Here is a 17128-nt window from a genome sequence, read left to right as displayed (position 1 = left end):
ACCTCTAATTTTTTAGCAACACCTTTTATAGAGACGACAAAGGGTTTGTTGTGTAAATATGTTACATTTGATTGGTGTACAGTCTTCCAAATCTAACAGTCTACTGAAACAGGTTTTTCAAGGGCTGATGCTGATTTTTAGAGGGCAAGGGGGCCGATAACCAATATAACATAAATGTATAATATTTCTAAGTATAATATAGAGATATTTTTAAGATGAATTACACAAAAAAATGTTTCGACTACATATTGGCATATTCTATAAACCTGTTCAGACCTCTGAAACCTGATCTATTAAACTGGAAACTGCTATTCGTACTGACACAAAACCACTGAGCAGAGTTGAACATGCCATCATATTTTCAATATTCACTTTCTGCTTTACGCTTGCCAGTACTGCTGCCAAGTTTTAAAAATGCTTACAACTGAACGTTGCAATGTGAGTGATGGGTAATTTCAGTTTACCCAACCCAAATTTGCTTTCTACTTTCTCTCAATCACACTCTCCCCCTCTCTCTTCTCCTTTTGTCTCTGCAGAAGACAGAAGTGAACATGTTGCTGTTTATAGCAGACAACCTGGCCTGTTTCCCATACCAGAGCCAGGAGGAGCCTCTCTTCATCATGCACCACATAGACATCACCCTGTCTGTGTCTGGCAGCAACTTGTTGCAAACCTTCAAAGAGGTAGGAAACCATTACTGAAAGTTGCTTACATCTAAAGGTTGCTGGTTGGGCTGTGCTTCCCATCAGGATATGAAGTTGAAGAATCTTTAAGAGCACACAACAGAAAAAACTAGTAATAAATGTTAGGTTAATGGAGCCCATTCAAGATTTGGATTCAGTTCAGTTTCTTTCCTGTCCTAGCTTCTGCTAAAGGAGCCGAGGCGCAAGGAGAAAAAGGTAAAGAAGGAGTGGAAGAATACATCGGATGGGGAGGAAGAAGAGGAGAAGATGAACTGCGACTCTCCCAGGAGTGACAATGAAGAAAACAGCAACAGTGAGGATGAAGAAGTGGTACGGCGGCCCAAAAAGGCCAGAAAACCTGTGGCAGCCGCAGAGAGCTCAGAGTCGGACTCGGATCTGGAGGATTTGAAAGTGGACGATGTGGAGAAAGTATTGAGGCGCCTCCCGGAGAATCCTGCAGCTCTCTTGGACTTCGCCAACGCTGTGCAGGGCATCCTGTTGCTGCTGGTGCTCAAACAGCATCTGAAGAACCAATACGGATTTTCCGACAGGTAAGATCTAAAAATTATATTATCATACGCTTTATCTAAAAGGATATACCTTAACTTTTCAATATGGATTACTTGTATCCATTCAACTATTTATTTGTAGCTTATGGACAATAAGCCATATAAGAAATTCTATGCCTCCGTCACTGACACATTTTTTATTTTTTATTCCCAACAGTAAAATTCAGAAGTATTCTCCCACGGAGTCAGCCAAGGTGTATGATAAGGCAGTGAACAGAAAAAGCAATGTTCACTTCAACCCCCGACAGACCATCGACTTCATCTCCAACAACATAGCTCACGCCTCACTCACCGATGACGTCAAAAGACGGATAGTCAGACAGTACCTAGATGTAAGTAAAAGGGCCTAACCAGTTTTGGATCCCCTGCCAATATTTAATTAACAAAATTACAGATTACCAATTCATCTTCCAATAGACATTTTGTGATATTATTTCCTTTCCTCTCATCACTCACTTAGATTAGCGTTTAAAGAAAAATGTTTCCTTGAATTTGGTTCAAAACTGTGTTCACATTTCAGTCACATCAGACATTATGCTTTTCTTCTTGGATCTATCATAATCAATAATACAAACCAATGTATGCTGATATAAAAATGTAAGCCTATATTGGCTGATAATTTAATTGTATTTGACATTCCTGTCTGGTCTTGGTCAGTGACAAATGTCATCTGGCTAGTTTTAGCCACAGCTATGCATTCAGTTATGCCATCAAATCTTTCAAGGCCCCAATAGTTTGCAGTGGTTACCCCAATTCCATTCTGTAACACTTTGCTCTAGGAAATAGAAATTTAACTGCTGTGGACTGCGAAACTTAAAGTTTGGTGTGTCTCTGAAGATCAATTCCTCCTCTTTTCACTCCACAGTTCAAGGTTCTGATGGAACACCTGGACCCAGACGAGGAGGATGAGGAAGGAGAAGCGTCTGCTAGTGCTAACATCAGAAACAAAGCCATAAATGCCCTGCTGGGAGGCTCCGGCCCCATGTCAGGACCCAGTCCACGCAATCAGGCAGGACCAGAGACGGATGATGATGACAGTGATGGCGATGAGAGGAACCCCGGGGTGAGACAGACACACAGTATTCATGAAATACATTTAAATTTGTGGAGAAAAAAAAATAAAAGATGTTATTTTCCTTACTTTCTTTTAAAAGATGTTCCTTGAACTTTTCTCCCCTCTCCTCTCTCCAGTCCTCTCGAAGGTCAAAGCGATTGGGCGACTCCTCGGACCCGGGCCGTATGAATGAGACAGTGGATGCTATGGATGTGATTGCCCTCTGCTGCCCCAAGTACAAGGACCGGCCGCAGATAGCTAGGGTCATCCAGAAGACCTCCAATGGATACAGCATCCACTGGATGGCCGGCTCGTACTCGGGGCCCTGGGCGGAGGCCAAGAAACGGGATGGCCGCAAACTGGTGCCTTGGGTGGACACTATTAAGGAGTCGGACATCATCTTCAAGAAGATTGCCTTGACCAGCAACCACAAACTGAGCAACAAAGTAGTGCAGACTTTACGCTCGCTGTATGCAGCGCGGGAGGGAGGGGCTAGCTAATGGCCCCCGTTGTTGTTGTTGTTTTTTTTTTTTTTTTTGTTTTGTTTTTTTTTGGTCCCCCGCCCCATTTCTACTTTATCTATCAGACACCTCCTCCTCCCTGCTCCTGCTCCTCCTCAACCTGCCACCTCCAACAACACAGCCAAACTTCACTGGATTCCTACCCTCCTCCTCTCCCTCCTCATTTTTGTAAGAAAACACAAGAGGGCAAGAATATTTGACACTACATACTTTTACATGCGTTATTCTTGCAGAAATGAAAATGAAACAAAAACATAAGACTTATTATATTAGAGAGACTGCTCATGTTTTGTTTGTGTACAAGTGCAGAGGATAGAATCCAGAAGGCATTAAAGGAATAATTCACTCAAATTATCCCTTAAAAAAGGCTATCAGAGAAGAGACCTGGAGGGAAATGTTTTGTCAACATTGTTGTGGGAGCTCCTTCGCTGTTGTGCAGCAGATTCTAGTCGCTCATTTCTACTCCCACTGTATCATAGTTTAACACGACAAAAAACTAAAATGTTTATATCTCTGAAGACAAAAAAGCTGTAAAAAAAAGAATAAAACCTTAAGTGAATGTTGGAAATTAGTCTTTTTGATGTTCTTATTAAAAAGTGTTTTTGGAGTTTATTATACTACTAGCACCCTGATGGTTTTTCCTTTTAGCTTTTAGACCTTTGGAAAAAAATAACAAAAAAAAAAGAAAAAAAGAAGAATTTTTATTTTTGTTCACTTTTATTTGTCCATGCTGTACAATGGCAGAGTCCTCTGGATATAATTTATTCTATTTCGAACTACGCATGCAGTATATGTGGCCTATTGCAGGAGGATATTTTGTAAATGTAGATTTTGTTGTATTAGGTCACCCTAGTAATAAGAGGAAAGGGGATTCATACCCCTTTTGTGGAACAAATACTGCAATAAATTTTCTACTTCTCTTTGTCACTTGTCTGCTCAAAGTGTCAATCTGATCTTTTCATTTTGCAAATAACGACAGATTATCATACGATATGTTGTACCTAATGCAGGTACTATAACAATAGTAAGCTATTGAGCAAATTCAACTGTTGCAAACCAGGTATTTCCGGGTTCCACCAGACAAAGATGGACAAATGTTTTTAAGTTGGGCTGCAATGAAAAGCTATTATATATACTATATATCCAAAGGAACTTCATTGGGGTTCTTTCAGTTTCCGTCTGGTCAATCCGCCAAGTGAAACACAATAACAGTGCTTGAATAACTTGGCTTGAGATAGATGGCTTGCCAATTACCTGATGGTATCGCTCAAAACCAGTAGATCACCGTTTCTGCGTCTCACATGAAGTGATGGAGAGAGCCTTAAATCAGCCCCCCGTTGCTGCAAGATGACTCTCTTTCCCATTGCAGCAAGTGTTTTTTTTTTTTGTATTTTAGATATACAAAAAAAAGTGGCACCCTCAGGCGTGGCCATAAGTTGTACTCGTAATTCTAACCAATTATACCATTAAATCCATGGACAATACAGCAACTTCATGGTAGTTTTGCCAGGTGTTTCTGTCAGTCATTGTCACATCGGCAAGCATAGCTTAGGACTTCATTACAATATCAGAGTTCATCGGTTGCATTTGATGATACAAGGTTTAATAATCGCAAAGTTACTGAGTCATTTCCATGGATGTATAAAGGTCCGACTGCTAAAAGTGTTTCTCTGACGCCTACAGAGAAAGCCTTTTGGTCCAAGAGGCTTTCCGTACCCTGTGCGAACGTCATCAGTCGTCCGTTGGTTTGTATTGCTTTGGCGGTTTTTGTGAGTGTCGTCTGTAGAGTTGTACAACATTACTTTCCAGCTACGAGAAATGGATCGGTATGTTTTGAATAAGATTAAAGAACCGTAAAACGTTGTGTCGTTTCGGTGAAAATAATCATTAGTCAAAGGTGTTTAGTTTGACGAAAACTAACGTAACATAACGTAGCTAATTCGTTGTATTGTGTTTTGTTTAGCATTGCTAGCCAGCCGCCCTGTGGTGGTTTTGGTAACGTTATAGCCAGTTAGCTACGCTGCGTTATCAAGCAGTGGCCATAACTTTATTGTAAACTAACGTTAACGTTACTTCCTAACTACTTTGTGCTTGGACTATGAACATACATTGCCCGGCATGCTCAATTTAGTTGTATTCAAAACAACTACAGATTGCTGCAACTAGCTAAGCTAACTAAATTAATGTTTTCTGACAGACTTGACGTCAGCTGTGGCCAAGTGAAGTGAAATTCAGACTATGGCTAACATTGTCGCAGTGATATGTAATTTGACGAACTGGAGGAGTTGATGTTACTGTAGAAGAACGTTATACCACATTACCTAGGCCTGTTTCTTTTTGTGTGACTTCTGTCCAGTGGGAGGATGAGCCGAGCCCCCAGCAGCAGACTGTCGGAACTGCCTATGCGGGTGGCAGACAGCAACAGGATGAGCATGGTGTATACTACACCTCAGAGGTTGGTTTACAGTGTTTTGTGTAACACGGGATTATAGAGGCAATACTTTATCATTCAATTCAGACAGTGTAGCCGAGACACTGCTTACTTGTGCTAGGTCTAACTACTCCCATACGACAACATGAAACCTATTTGATAATACTAGTGCAGTGCCCGTTCAAAACATGCCTGTTCGGAACGGGCCGATTGCTTGGCCTCCGGTATTGCTGCTTGCAGCTTTCTCGAGAACTGCTCATCCAAACAACTTCACAGTCGGCACTGCACGTCCTTGGGTCCCCAGCAATACACCCACCAAGTGTGAAGTAGATCGGACGAACAGTTCTCGAGATATGCGAAGGACACACATAGAGACAGAGATTCCTTGCTTTATAGTATGATGTCATTGTAGCAAACATATTACAGTATGATTACCCAGTTTGACCTATGCTGTTGAGGACTTGAAGTGACAGTATGACACAGAAACAAGATAATGAGTATGGTTTCATGCCATTTCCCATGAGATGAGAGACTCATCCCCAGGACAAGACAGATAAATAAAGTTTATTGCCAAGTAAGTTTTCACAGTACATACCAAAGCAAATTCCTTGTACTGTGAAAACTTACTTGGCAATAAACTTTATTCTGATTCTGATTCTGATATATCGGGGAATTATATCATTAGAGGCTGCCTAATTTATATTTCAACCTAATGTCGGCATTGGCTCCTATTTACAGACATTTGTAATTGAAGATATGGTGACCCAATGAAAAAAGCCAATAATTGTGATGTCAGTTGAATTGGAGGACTTCTGAAGAGATTTGTTCAGATAGAAAGACATCAACAATCGGAACATGTTGTCATTTGTTTTTCCTGCAACAGCCAAATTTAACAGCTATATAAAACTCTCATGTTGTCACACTGCTCCCATTCATTTCTAAAGGACAATCCTGTTTTGTTTTTTTGTGTGTGTATGTGTATTCTGCTGTTAACATCCCTGATCATTACTGTATGTGTGATGTACAGTTCTATCTATATGAGTATTGACCATGAGGTATGGTTTTATTTCTTTACAGTAAACAGCCTTCATTCGGAAAGCTCAACATACCCAAACCTCAGTCTGTGACCTCTGAAAGAAGGACCAGCTTCTTTGGTGCCCGGTATGTAAAATTCCACGAAACCGAAAGCAGACAAGCGATGATGGTTGGCATGCCGTGTCTCATTCTAGGAGTGGGCTGAATTATATAACTTTTTGAGTACTCTAGAGTCTGATCCAAAAAAATCTGTATTGGTGACAAGTTAATATTGTGAACTTTTGACTGCAGGACTAGTGGAGCCGGCTTGCCTCGCAACAGCACCTTGGGAGGGTTTGGAGGAGCTGAGAAGATCAAGGATGTCAGACCTCTGCATGATAAGGCCTTTGTTCAGCAGTGTGTCAGACAGCTGTGTGAAGTATGAAGGCTTTCTTTCTCGATCTGTGTGTATATATACACACTGCATGCACTTATTGTCAAATGTAATATTGCCCCAACCTTTTTGTTAGGTTAGTAAATTAATATATTTACTCTCCTGTATTTCTGTCCAGTATTTGTCAGGATTTCATTTCTTGTGAGATCTTTCCTCTTCTTGGTCTACACCTGTGTCAGTTGCATAAAGGGCTTTGAGTTCGAGCAATTCATAATTATAATTAAATCTCTCCTCCAGTTTTTGCTAGAAAAGCTTTTTTTTTTCTTTCCATGTGAACCAAGGTGCTCGTCTGTTGCGCTTATTGTTTTGATGTGTCCCATTGCCAAGAATGTTTGCTCGCATGGGTTGAGCCGAAAATGGACAGCAGCTTTGCGCTCAATCCATCACACACCTCGTCAAATTGCCTTTTGTCAAGTTTGTGGCACACTTGTTTATGGAGAAGGAAAAATCTTGTGCAATTCCAATCTTTTGGTTCTACCCAGCCTGACTCTTTTTTTGCTTCTTTGTAGTTCCTGTCAGAGAACGGTTTCCCAGGCTCTGTGTCAACCAAAATGCTCCAGTCTCCCTCCTCCAAGGAGTTTTTTAAGATGTTTGAGTTCATCTATAGCCAGCTGGACCCAACCTTTCAGATGCCAACCTCAAAAGTAGAAGAGGAGGTGCCACGTATCCTGAAAGACCTGGGGTAAAATGTTTTTGGTTTTTGGGGTTTGTTTTACACATCAATACAACATCAAGAATTTTTGTGCACTTGCCCAATCAGGCTAGTCTCTATTCTGGAAACCTGCAAGTATAAAATAAAGTGGGGCTAATGTGATTTTAATCTCTAAACCACAATTTAATATATTCAATATTTGTTTTTTTGGTATTCCTGTTATGAGATAGAATTCACATGCATGCTGTTTATTGAATTCTTTCATCACATGATCCAATTGAGATAATTAATTTTCACCACAGACACTAGGCTCATTAAAACATACTAGCAGTCTTGTCATGTGGGGACCCATCAGAAACAAGCTCCATGAGCCGCCACTTTGGGTCCTCTCCCATAGTCCCATCTCCCAAGAAACTCTGCTCTGGGTGGCTGACTGTTTCTGTTTCTCTCTCTCTCTCTCTATTTCTGGTTTAAGGTATCCGTTTGCTCTCTCTAAGAGCTCGATGTATTCTGTTGGAGCTCCACACACCTGGCCCCAGGTCCTGGGCTCTCTCATCTGGCTAATTGACACTGTCAAGGTGAGGAGCAAACAACACTTTCCCATAGAAATCAGAGAGGGCATGTATTGACTGACATTAGATTCATTTGCAAAATGGGACAAAAAGAGATGACAACTGAAAGAAAGCAACCTAGATGCACTAATCTAAAGATAGCCATATATTTTCTACTGGTGAATTGTATAATTACTGAAGCATTCTATGAAATGTGTTTGTATGTGTGTCAGGTCTACTGGTGTATGAGTAAGCAGGAGCTGCTGTTCAGTGATTTCTCTGAAGACAACATCAATATCGAGGAAGGGGCTGAGTATAACAAGGTACAGTGGCAGCAGTTTTAATCAGCAATATGAAGCATAGAATACTATAGGCAATATTTACTTGTAAATTGTATTCTTTTAGCTGACGCTTTAATGCAAAATGACATGCAGCGAATGAGAAAATGGGGGTACTCAGACATGTCAACAGGACATGTTTGTCACTGGGATCAATCCTCAGACCTTCTAGTTATAAGCTGTTACATATGGTCTCTGTGCTATTATGTCTGGATATACAGCCATGTTTTCCACACTACTGCTTCACTGTGTTTCAATGATCACACTGCCAAAACAGGCAGCGTTTTGTATAATATCTGACACACTCGCTGCACCCTTTCTCATTTTCTCTCTTCTGTACATATCCATGTCTCCCTTTCTCTCGTCTTCTTCTCTTTGACTTTGTTCCTGCAGCTCTTCCTAGACTACACAGCTGAGACATACGGCAAGTTTATGCAGGGAGCCGACACATTTGAAGATGAGGATGACACATACCTATCTAAATTAAGTAAGCACTTCACCTATCTCTGAAAATAGGTGGAATGTATGTATGCATTTGTGTTTGTTTATTTAAGGATCATGCCAGTCAATTTTAATCAATGTCACAAAGTTCATCTGCAGAAAAAAAAAAAAAAAGTATATATTTTTTTTTTTTTTCAAGAGACCTGACCAATAAGGAGGGAATGTATATTTCACTTTTTAAGGAAAAAATGAATACAGTATATCATCTCTTTTGACATCAAATTAGCTTGCAACAGTTTTGACATTGATATTGCTGAAATGTGTGTAACAAGAAATTAATGTAATGAACAATTTATTGTGTCTCCATCTTCCATAGAGAAGCTTTACAACGTTGATGAGGCCCTGCTGGCTTCGATGGAGGAGAAGCACAGAATACTAAGTGATGAGGTGGAACGGCTGGAGAAAGAGAGCCAAACGGTCGGCATAATTTTTACATTTACACTTCTTAACTAGAACAGTCATTTTACACCCCATACAGGAATAATATAATATATTAGAAACTTCAGCTATTACTCATACTGCAGTAATTCTTAGCGAGCAACAAGTCTTTGCCACTTTTACTGTCTCTTGCCTTCATTTACTCAATGCTCCACTGCTGCGAGAGAAACGTCACAGAGAAGAAAAGGAGACATTTATGACTCCATTTGAAGCGCACTGCTTTTTGGCTGTGGTTGAAATATTATCAACCCCCAGGCTATAGCAGGCTGTGCACTAGGTTCCGCTCTGAGTTGTATCATTAATATTAAACATATTTTTCAGTGTAAGCAACAACTAAATGGAATAAGATTTGTTAAGACAGGTTTACAGAAGACCCTAACATCTCCTTCTCCTTCATAGGACCGTCTGATGACCAAGAGGATGGAGAAGGTGAAGCTCCAGACAGACCTCAAGAAGCTCCAGAGTTATCGTAGCAGCCTGGAGTCCTTCAAAGCCGACCTGGAGAGCAAAGCCTCAGAACTAAACGAAGAGCTGGAGGCCACTGGTAAATGGGGGAATTAAAAGCTCCTTCTACTCGTGCAGTCAGTCTTTTCCTTGGCAGAACACATTGATTCCTGTGGGGATCTCATAACTTATGGATCTGAATATTCCAGTTACAGTGATGTCTTCTGTGTTTATTACTTTGCACTACATGTTTTAATCTATATTTTACACCAGAAATTGGTGCTGGGCCTATTTTATTTTATTTTTATAGGTTAATGGGACTCATGTCTCGAGCTAAGAAGCATTGTTTGGCATGATGTGGATTGCATATGTTCAATACATCTTATTTTCTATCAATAATAATTACGTATAACAATACTTACTTGTTTACCTTCCGCCAAGCAATATCGTTCTTAAACCGTAGCTAAATGTCATAAGCAACACATAAGTAGCGAAGTGATGATTTTTGCTCAGCCCATTGCTACTTAATTTAACTGCATATAGTCACAGATGTGTGTTTATCAGGTTTTTTACAACAGCTTCGAGCATTACCCAGCAAATCAGGACCAGACTGAAACTGTGCAGATATTGTATATTGTATGTCTTTATTTTTGTCTATCTCTCCTTCCGTAGGCCATCATCTGGAGTCTCTTAAACAGGAGCAGGACAGACTGCAGCATCTCCTGCAGAACCAGAAATTCACTCCGGCTGATGTGGAGAGGATCAACAGGGAGAAGAGGGAACTCCAGCAGACCATCTCCAGTCTCACCAAGCCCCTTGAGGAAGCAGAGCAGCATATGTGGAATGAAGAGATTGCCCTGGCCAAAGTGAAAGAGAAGGTTTGTACTCCTCATTGGTATGCAAGGAGGAGCAGCATTGGTGACATTTGGTTAGGAGTCTAATGATATGCTCAGATCACGATATGATATTGTGACAAAGCTAGCTAATAAAAAGTTGCATGTGATGGAACAAGTCTACATGAAGCTAGTTGTTTCTTTCTTAATATGAAGGATGAAAGGGAAGAGGGATTAAATGGAGAAGGATTAATTTCTCATTGTCTTGAAATATTGTGGATCATCTTTTTTTTAGTGATACCCAGTTTAAGCGTAGTCAATCTAGATTGGCAGTATAATTTTCAGTTCAATGATACACATTTTGACCTTTGACTTCTCTTCTTCCTTTTCTCCCTTGTACACCCTCCCTGTCATCCCCCACTATCCCAGGCGGAGTTGAAGCTAGTAGAGTACCACAAGCTAGCACGCAAGTTGAAGCTGATACCAGTGTCTGCAAAGAACGCCTGCGGCAATGATTTTGAGATCAGGACCACCTCTGAGTTTGGACCCAGCACCATGGTTCAGTATAAAGCGCAGATACAGGTAGTTAAAACTCTCCATATACATTCATGCTTCTGAGTATGAGATGGAATAGAATAACTAATAAGATTAAGTAAAAATAACAGTTCTTCATCTGCCAATGCAGTTTGAGTCCCAAGATGTGTTTTTTTTCATTTAATAGTCTAACAGATATTGGCACAAAACTGTTAAGGACTTTTCTAGTTTTGAAAGGATATAATAAGATAATTTAATCTTCTTATTACTGGACTTACACAGAATTAAGTTTCAGATAATTTTATTGTAGGTGTATTTAATTCTGTAGTGTAATTATGAGAGTTGATGCCTCAATGCCCATCTTTTTGGCAAAAGACAATGCTTTCATTTTTATTACTGTACTATTGTTCATCTTGGTTATGGGTCTTAATCGACTTTATGCAGTGATCTATGACTTGGTTCTTGCATATAATTGCATACTGTATATTGAAATGTGTATTCCATCGTAGGCCTACAAAAATCTGTCATGTTATTGCATCTGAAGATGGATTGATTTTGGTATTCCATGTAACTGTACTGGTCCATTCTGATGTTTAGAAATTGATCAGTAATGTGGAGGAGGAAAACAGTCGACTGGCCATGATGAAGCTCAGTCTGGATGAGTCTATTGAACAGGTAACAATGTTGTGATTACTGATACACTGTATACATCTAGGATAAGTCCAATACTTATCTAGGATAAGTTACAATAAACAGCAGCTGCATTTTATTCTGGTTGCATTGCGACATGTTAAATGGTTAACTGTGAATTTTCCAACAGGTGAATTCTAACTTCTTGGACAAGTCCAATGACCTGAAGCAGCTGAGAGAGCAGATTCGCAGGCTGGATGAGCGGTTGGAGCATGACATGCAGGTACAGTACATGTAGTACAGTCTAGTCCATTGGCATTGACCTCCCATATTAGTGACCCTAGCACTAGTAGTAGATACCATAGCGATACGTTTTGGCAACAAAACACACATTGCGCAGGCTATTTGTGTACGCATACAGTACACATGTAGAGATTTTGCATTGCACAACTCGCTATCTGCTGCATTAAATATACCTGGCTATAATATCTACAGGAGAGGTGGGCCCGGGACGACGGGGAGTGATGATACTGTATATGTGATAGTATCCAATGTAATGAAATTTACTGGTCAACTGGCAGTGATTTGGAGTGTATTTGTTTAAAGTGCATGGTTAAATCAGTCTTGTCTACAACTAAATATAGCTAAAACAGTCAGCATGCTGTTCACAAAGAAAGCTAATACCACCATAGAAGCAAATATTTTTGTGTGTGTTCTTTACAAGTCAGTGACATAATGGATCCACTATTTACTCATGCATACTTTATTATTTCTTGCGTGTGTGTGTCTGTGTGTGTGTGCTTGTAGGAGCTAGCACGTGAGGAACAGAAGTGGGCAGCAGAGGTGGAGTCGGTGGAAAACCACCAGAAGCTTCTAGAGAAGAAGGTTAACCACGGTTACGATGACGCTGTGCAACAACTGAAGGCAGCGCAGCAGCAGTTAGTGTTTTTGTTGTTGTTATCGTTTGTCTTGTTTTGTCAAGCATTACTGCCTTTTAGTCACAAATCCTCTTTATTGCACCCGGCAGAATAAAACTACCTCTGGTGGATCAGAAATTAGATGATGTAGCTATTAAGAGTTATAATGGGTACCATGATGCTCCCCTGTGTCTAGAATAATAGTTTTGGCTACAAATATGTCAATACCATTTATAGTATTGGCATGGTAAAATACCCCATATTAGGGCTGCAACTAACGATTATTTTGACGATTAATCGATTAGTTGTTTGGTCTATAAAATGTCAGAAAATGGTGAAAAATGTGGATCAGTGTTTCCCAAAGCCCAAGATGACGTCCTCAAATGTCTTGTTTTGTCCACAACCCAAAGATATTCAGTTTACTGTCATAGAGGAGTAAAGAAACCAGAAAATATTCACATTTAAGAAGCTGGAATCCGAGAATTTGATGTATTTTTCTTAAAAAAAATTGCTCAAACCGATTAATCGATTATCAAAATAGTTGGCGATTAATTTAATAGTTGACAAAAATCCTAAGAATGGCCATAGTGCAGGATTGTGGGCCTAAAATGTCCAAATGGTCAAACTCAGTGGCTCTGGAACTACTGTTGCAACTCAATGCTTCTGCTCAATTTACTCACACACTCACAAAATGGGGCTAGTTGAGCCTTACAGCCCCCAGTGTCGATCAGTCTCTGTTTCTGTCTGTCTAAAGTGAGTAATATCTTTTAGAAAAGAGAGACTGACGTGTGATCCTCTCTTCCCCAGGTACCACCTGGTGTTGCAGGAGACCAATGAGGAGAGGCGAACGGTAGCCAACAATCTTGCGTCCATCTTCACCACTGCTGCCAACCATCTGGCGATTGCAGAGGTACGAATTTGTCTAACTTGCTAACTTATTGACTAAAACATGGATTCATAAACATGTTGAGAATACTCCGAGAGACCTCTTAACTCAGCCTAAATCTCCTAGAAACAGGAACTGGACAGGAACTTTTAACTTAGTGAGGAGGTGTGGTTGACCTCGTTGCTGGGTATGATGCTCTCTCTTACACGCTGTCATCAGTCGATCAAGAAAAATCTCAGCATTCCTCTTTTAGTCATTCAGAATGCATAAATACAAATGCACATTATCGCACATTTTAGGCTATATTAAAGTGTGTTTTATGTGTCAAAAATGAAAATCCCGATCTTAACATGCTGATTGATTGATTCGGAGTGATAGCGATACTTTAAGTGCTAGATGTGAGCGCATCTCTAATAAGGCCAACCACAAACATTATCCCTGCATGATCTAATCTGTAGCTCGTTATTCAGCGTTGGAAGAACATTTCTCCTATTCCGCCATTTTCTCCTCTGCTTAAGAAAACCCTAAGATTTCTAAAAGTCCTCCTCCCTAATCTTAATAGTTTTCCACTTTAGGAGTCTTAGATTTGATCTTTGCTAGGATTTAATCTTTTTTTTTTTTTTTTAAAGGGAACTTACTAGAAAATGTCATGATTCTAAGAATTTCTTTGAATTTCGCCACTAGTACCAACTCTTAGTCCTAGGAAGCTTTGCAAATACGGCTAACAACTAAAAAAAATAAACTTAGGTGTAGGTTGAATATCAAACAAGAAGAAAGAAAGTTATTGATATCCAAGGACTCTTCTGAGCACTAGGTATACATTTGTGATCATGAGCAAACTGAGAGAAATGGGGCCTCAAATTTGTAGATAAAGTGTTTTTTCCCACAGTGCAGCCGAGGGCATCACAAGGAAAATTCAGTCAGTCAGGGACACTTAGTGAGATGATGCGCTTCGTCAGATGGCCTCTAGAGGGCATCTTTGACTGTGAGATGCAGTGTTTCTCATACAGAGGCACAAAATCAAGTTGGTCAGTGTATAGAAATTTATCTAAATCGATCTCTGATGGGCGCATCACATTTGTCATTTGGAGATGTGCAGACCAGCAGCATTGCACTCAATCCACAGAGAAAACAAAAGTGAAACTTAACATTCCACAATTTGCTCCTAACTCGCCTGTGTTAGTAATGGGATTTGTAAACAATAACACCTCTTCCACTGCCCTACAAACTTTAACGGTAGATAACGTTCTTACCTTACGTTAGTGGAATTAGGTAATTGTGCGTCGCAGCGTTTCAGTGCACAGAATTGAACATGCGCGCCGTGGGTCTGTACAGGACCTGTACTTGTTTCCCAGCACAAGCATGTCACAAGCACAGGGTCGATAAGAACACATCTTTGGTGAGTACCACACTGTGGCTCAGGTATCAATGCAGCGGTCATTGACTTACTAAAACATCTGAGGTATCTCGAAGCTTCCTGCACAAAAAAGTTTGTATGAAAGTCTGATTGTACGAAATGCACAAGAAATCTAATTCACAATTATGATGTTTAGCTTAAAAATATGAGGAAAAATGTGTTTGTGAACCTTTCAAAGCACAATAGGTGTGCTTTTGTCTTTATTCAGACTATCCAAATAAATAGGGAAATATTCAGAACCATGTGTGAAAATAAACAAATGATATTACTAAGTGTGGCATGTATATTATTGAATTGATTTCCTGTTGATTTACATATGAAATTCAATAAAGGTCAAGGAAACAAAACACAATTCCAGGCTGTGCTCAGCACATAGGGATGCTCTCTCCTTTTGTCTCACCTTTTGGTTCTTCTTGTTCCCGTACAACAGAAGTTTCTGGAGGATCTGCACAGCAGAGTGCAACGCGTCTGCTCCAAGGCAATAGAAGAGGATGAGGCTGCTCTACAGAAGCTCCGGGAAATGATGAAGACCTTCATATCCAAGGCAAACAGTTTATAGGAGATGGCATTGTGGCGGAGGCCTTGGAGTCTTAATGCAGGGGACTGAGAGAGGCTGTGGGATCTCCTTTGTAGTTGTCAGCTGGAGTCTTTAGGCCGTTTCCAACGTGAAGAAAACAACGTCTGGAATAAGATTATAGTGCTTCTTGTTTCGCTTTGTCACTCCACTATTGGCTTTATCAATGGTTTTAGTGGACCGAAGATATTTTTTTACCCACTCAAACTGACTCTCCCCAAAGACTAACACTGATTCGAGTTACTCATTTCTACTCCCTCTGTATTATAGTTTTAACACCCACAAAAAAAAAAAAAAACAGGAACTAAACTGTTTATATTTCTGCAAAAAAGATCAAATAAGAACAAAATCCTAAGTGAAATGGGAATTTGTCTTTTTTGATTTTAACAAAAAGTGTTCCTTGGACTATTAAATGACTAGCAACCTGATGTTTTTCCTCTTAGCTTTTAGATCTTTGAAGAAGAAAAATAAAAAAATGTTTGCTCACCTTTGTGTGTCCATGCTGCACGATGGCAGTTTTCTGTATATAATTTATCGTTTTGAACTATAGCAGCAGTGTATGTGTTCTGTCACAGTAGGATATTTTGTAAATGCAAAGAGGGTTGCATTACGATGGAGGCCAAGTCTTAAGGCAGGAGGTGATATGACAGGCTGTGACAGAGTATGCATCTGCCTTTTTGTAGTTATCTGGTGTTTACTCAATATTCTCAATATTTTTTACGTGTTCATGTTCTGTGTTGAATCGTTGATGTTACTTTCCTTTGTCAAATGCTTATTTTCTGTGTAATATAAAACAGACATGTACATTAAAAAAAAACAATCTCCTACAATTGTCTGTTTATTTAAAATGTGTAACGTGTATGTGTGAGCAAATGGCGGAGAGACAATTTACAGGAACTGGCCTGCATGATTTGCACTTCTATACTTGATCAAAAGTTGGTGAGCTGAGTGTGTAGTGTAGCGACTAACATGTAAGAGATTTATTGACTGCTCTGAGCACAACATTTTAAAAATTGCTAAGCAGTTAACTTTTTGCAGTGTGCCGATATAGTGTGGATGTTGTAATAGTCACATGTAAAGCTGGAACAAAGGAAGGTTGACTATGTATATGAAGAGTAACAATCCTATTTTTTTGTTTGTTTTGTTTTTGTTTCTCTTCTCTGACTATAGGTCTTCCTCTTCCTCATATAAGATTTGTCCTTATGAAGCGTAACTAATTCAGGAAAGCTGTTCTTATTCCTCTACTTGTTCTTTCACTGAAATGCAGCACGTAGAGGTAAAGCCGCCAAGGAAGGAAAAGTGAAATGGCCTCGGGCTATTGGAAAGAGGAATGGGAACAGTTGAGAATTATCTACATAATATGGTGATGTTGTTTATGAATATGACAAAAGAGATGATGCTCACAACCAGAGAGGTCTCGGCGATCTCAAAAAACTACGTAGTGCAGCAACGCATCAATGTGCTACAAACAAACGTTTTTAATAGTGGTGAAGAGTGCAGAGAATCTTAGGAAGAAATGAGGAGGGAAAAAGAAAGTGCCAGCTAGGACAGCACTACAAGGATCCCCTTAATTTTGCCAAATCATAAGAGTGGTTGTCTGAATGAAAGTAACAAGGCAAGAGCTAGAAAGTCCCCCAGAAAAGAGACACAAAGATAGGAAAAGGCATAGAGAGGTACGGCTCCCTCC

At 39.9% G+C, this 17128-nt stretch overlaps 2 protein-coding genes across 4 annotated transcripts in view; both read left to right on the top strand.

Moving 5' to 3' along the window:
- The window catches only part of nipbla (NIPBL cohesin loading factor a), a 32461-nt gene extending 28745 nt beyond the window's left edge, over window positions 1-3716 (top strand). For all 3 annotated transcript variants that reach the window (XM_071513244.1, XM_071513252.1, XM_071513236.1), the window contains exons 45-49: window positions 537-683; window positions 864-1234; window positions 1410-1584; window positions 2118-2315; window positions 2444-3716. In XM_071513244.1, coding sequence (XP_071369345.1) covers window positions 537-683; window positions 864-1234; window positions 1410-1584; window positions 2118-2315; window positions 2444-2806 — 1254 coding nt within the window. In that variant the 3' untranslated portion in view covers window positions 2807-3716. The remainder of the gene's footprint in view (window positions 1-536; window positions 684-863; window positions 1235-1409; window positions 1585-2117; window positions 2316-2443) is intronic.
- Window positions 3717-4590: 874 nt separating this feature from the next.
- On the top strand, window positions 4591-16251 carry ndc80 (NDC80 kinetochore complex component). The gene is made up of 17 exons (XM_071513486.1): window positions 4591-4653; window positions 5184-5282; window positions 6336-6419; window positions 6585-6711; window positions 7236-7408; window positions 7854-7956; window positions 8163-8252; window positions 8661-8754; window positions 9085-9185; window positions 9606-9750; window positions 10323-10528; window positions 10913-11065; window positions 11615-11692; window positions 11838-11930; window positions 12455-12585; window positions 13372-13474; window positions 15298-16251. The coding sequence occupies exons 1-17, from the start codon at window positions 4646-4648 to the stop codon at window positions 15424-15426; spliced, it is 1917 nt and encodes a 638-aa protein (XP_071369587.1). The 5' UTR covers window positions 4591-4645; the 3' UTR covers window positions 15427-16251.
- Window positions 16252-17128: the final 877 nt, after the last annotated feature.

This window comes from Centroberyx affinis, unplaced genomic scaffold, assembly GCF_046629955.1.
Source record: "Centroberyx affinis isolate AG114_WGS23_722 - 3 ecotype Tasmania unplaced genomic scaffold, CSIRO-AGI_Caff_v1 ptg000281l_1, whole genome shotgun sequence".
NCBI classification, from domain to species: Eukaryota; Metazoa; Chordata; class Actinopteri; order Beryciformes; family Berycidae; genus Centroberyx; species Centroberyx affinis.
This window is presented reverse-complemented; position numbering and strand designations above follow the sequence as displayed.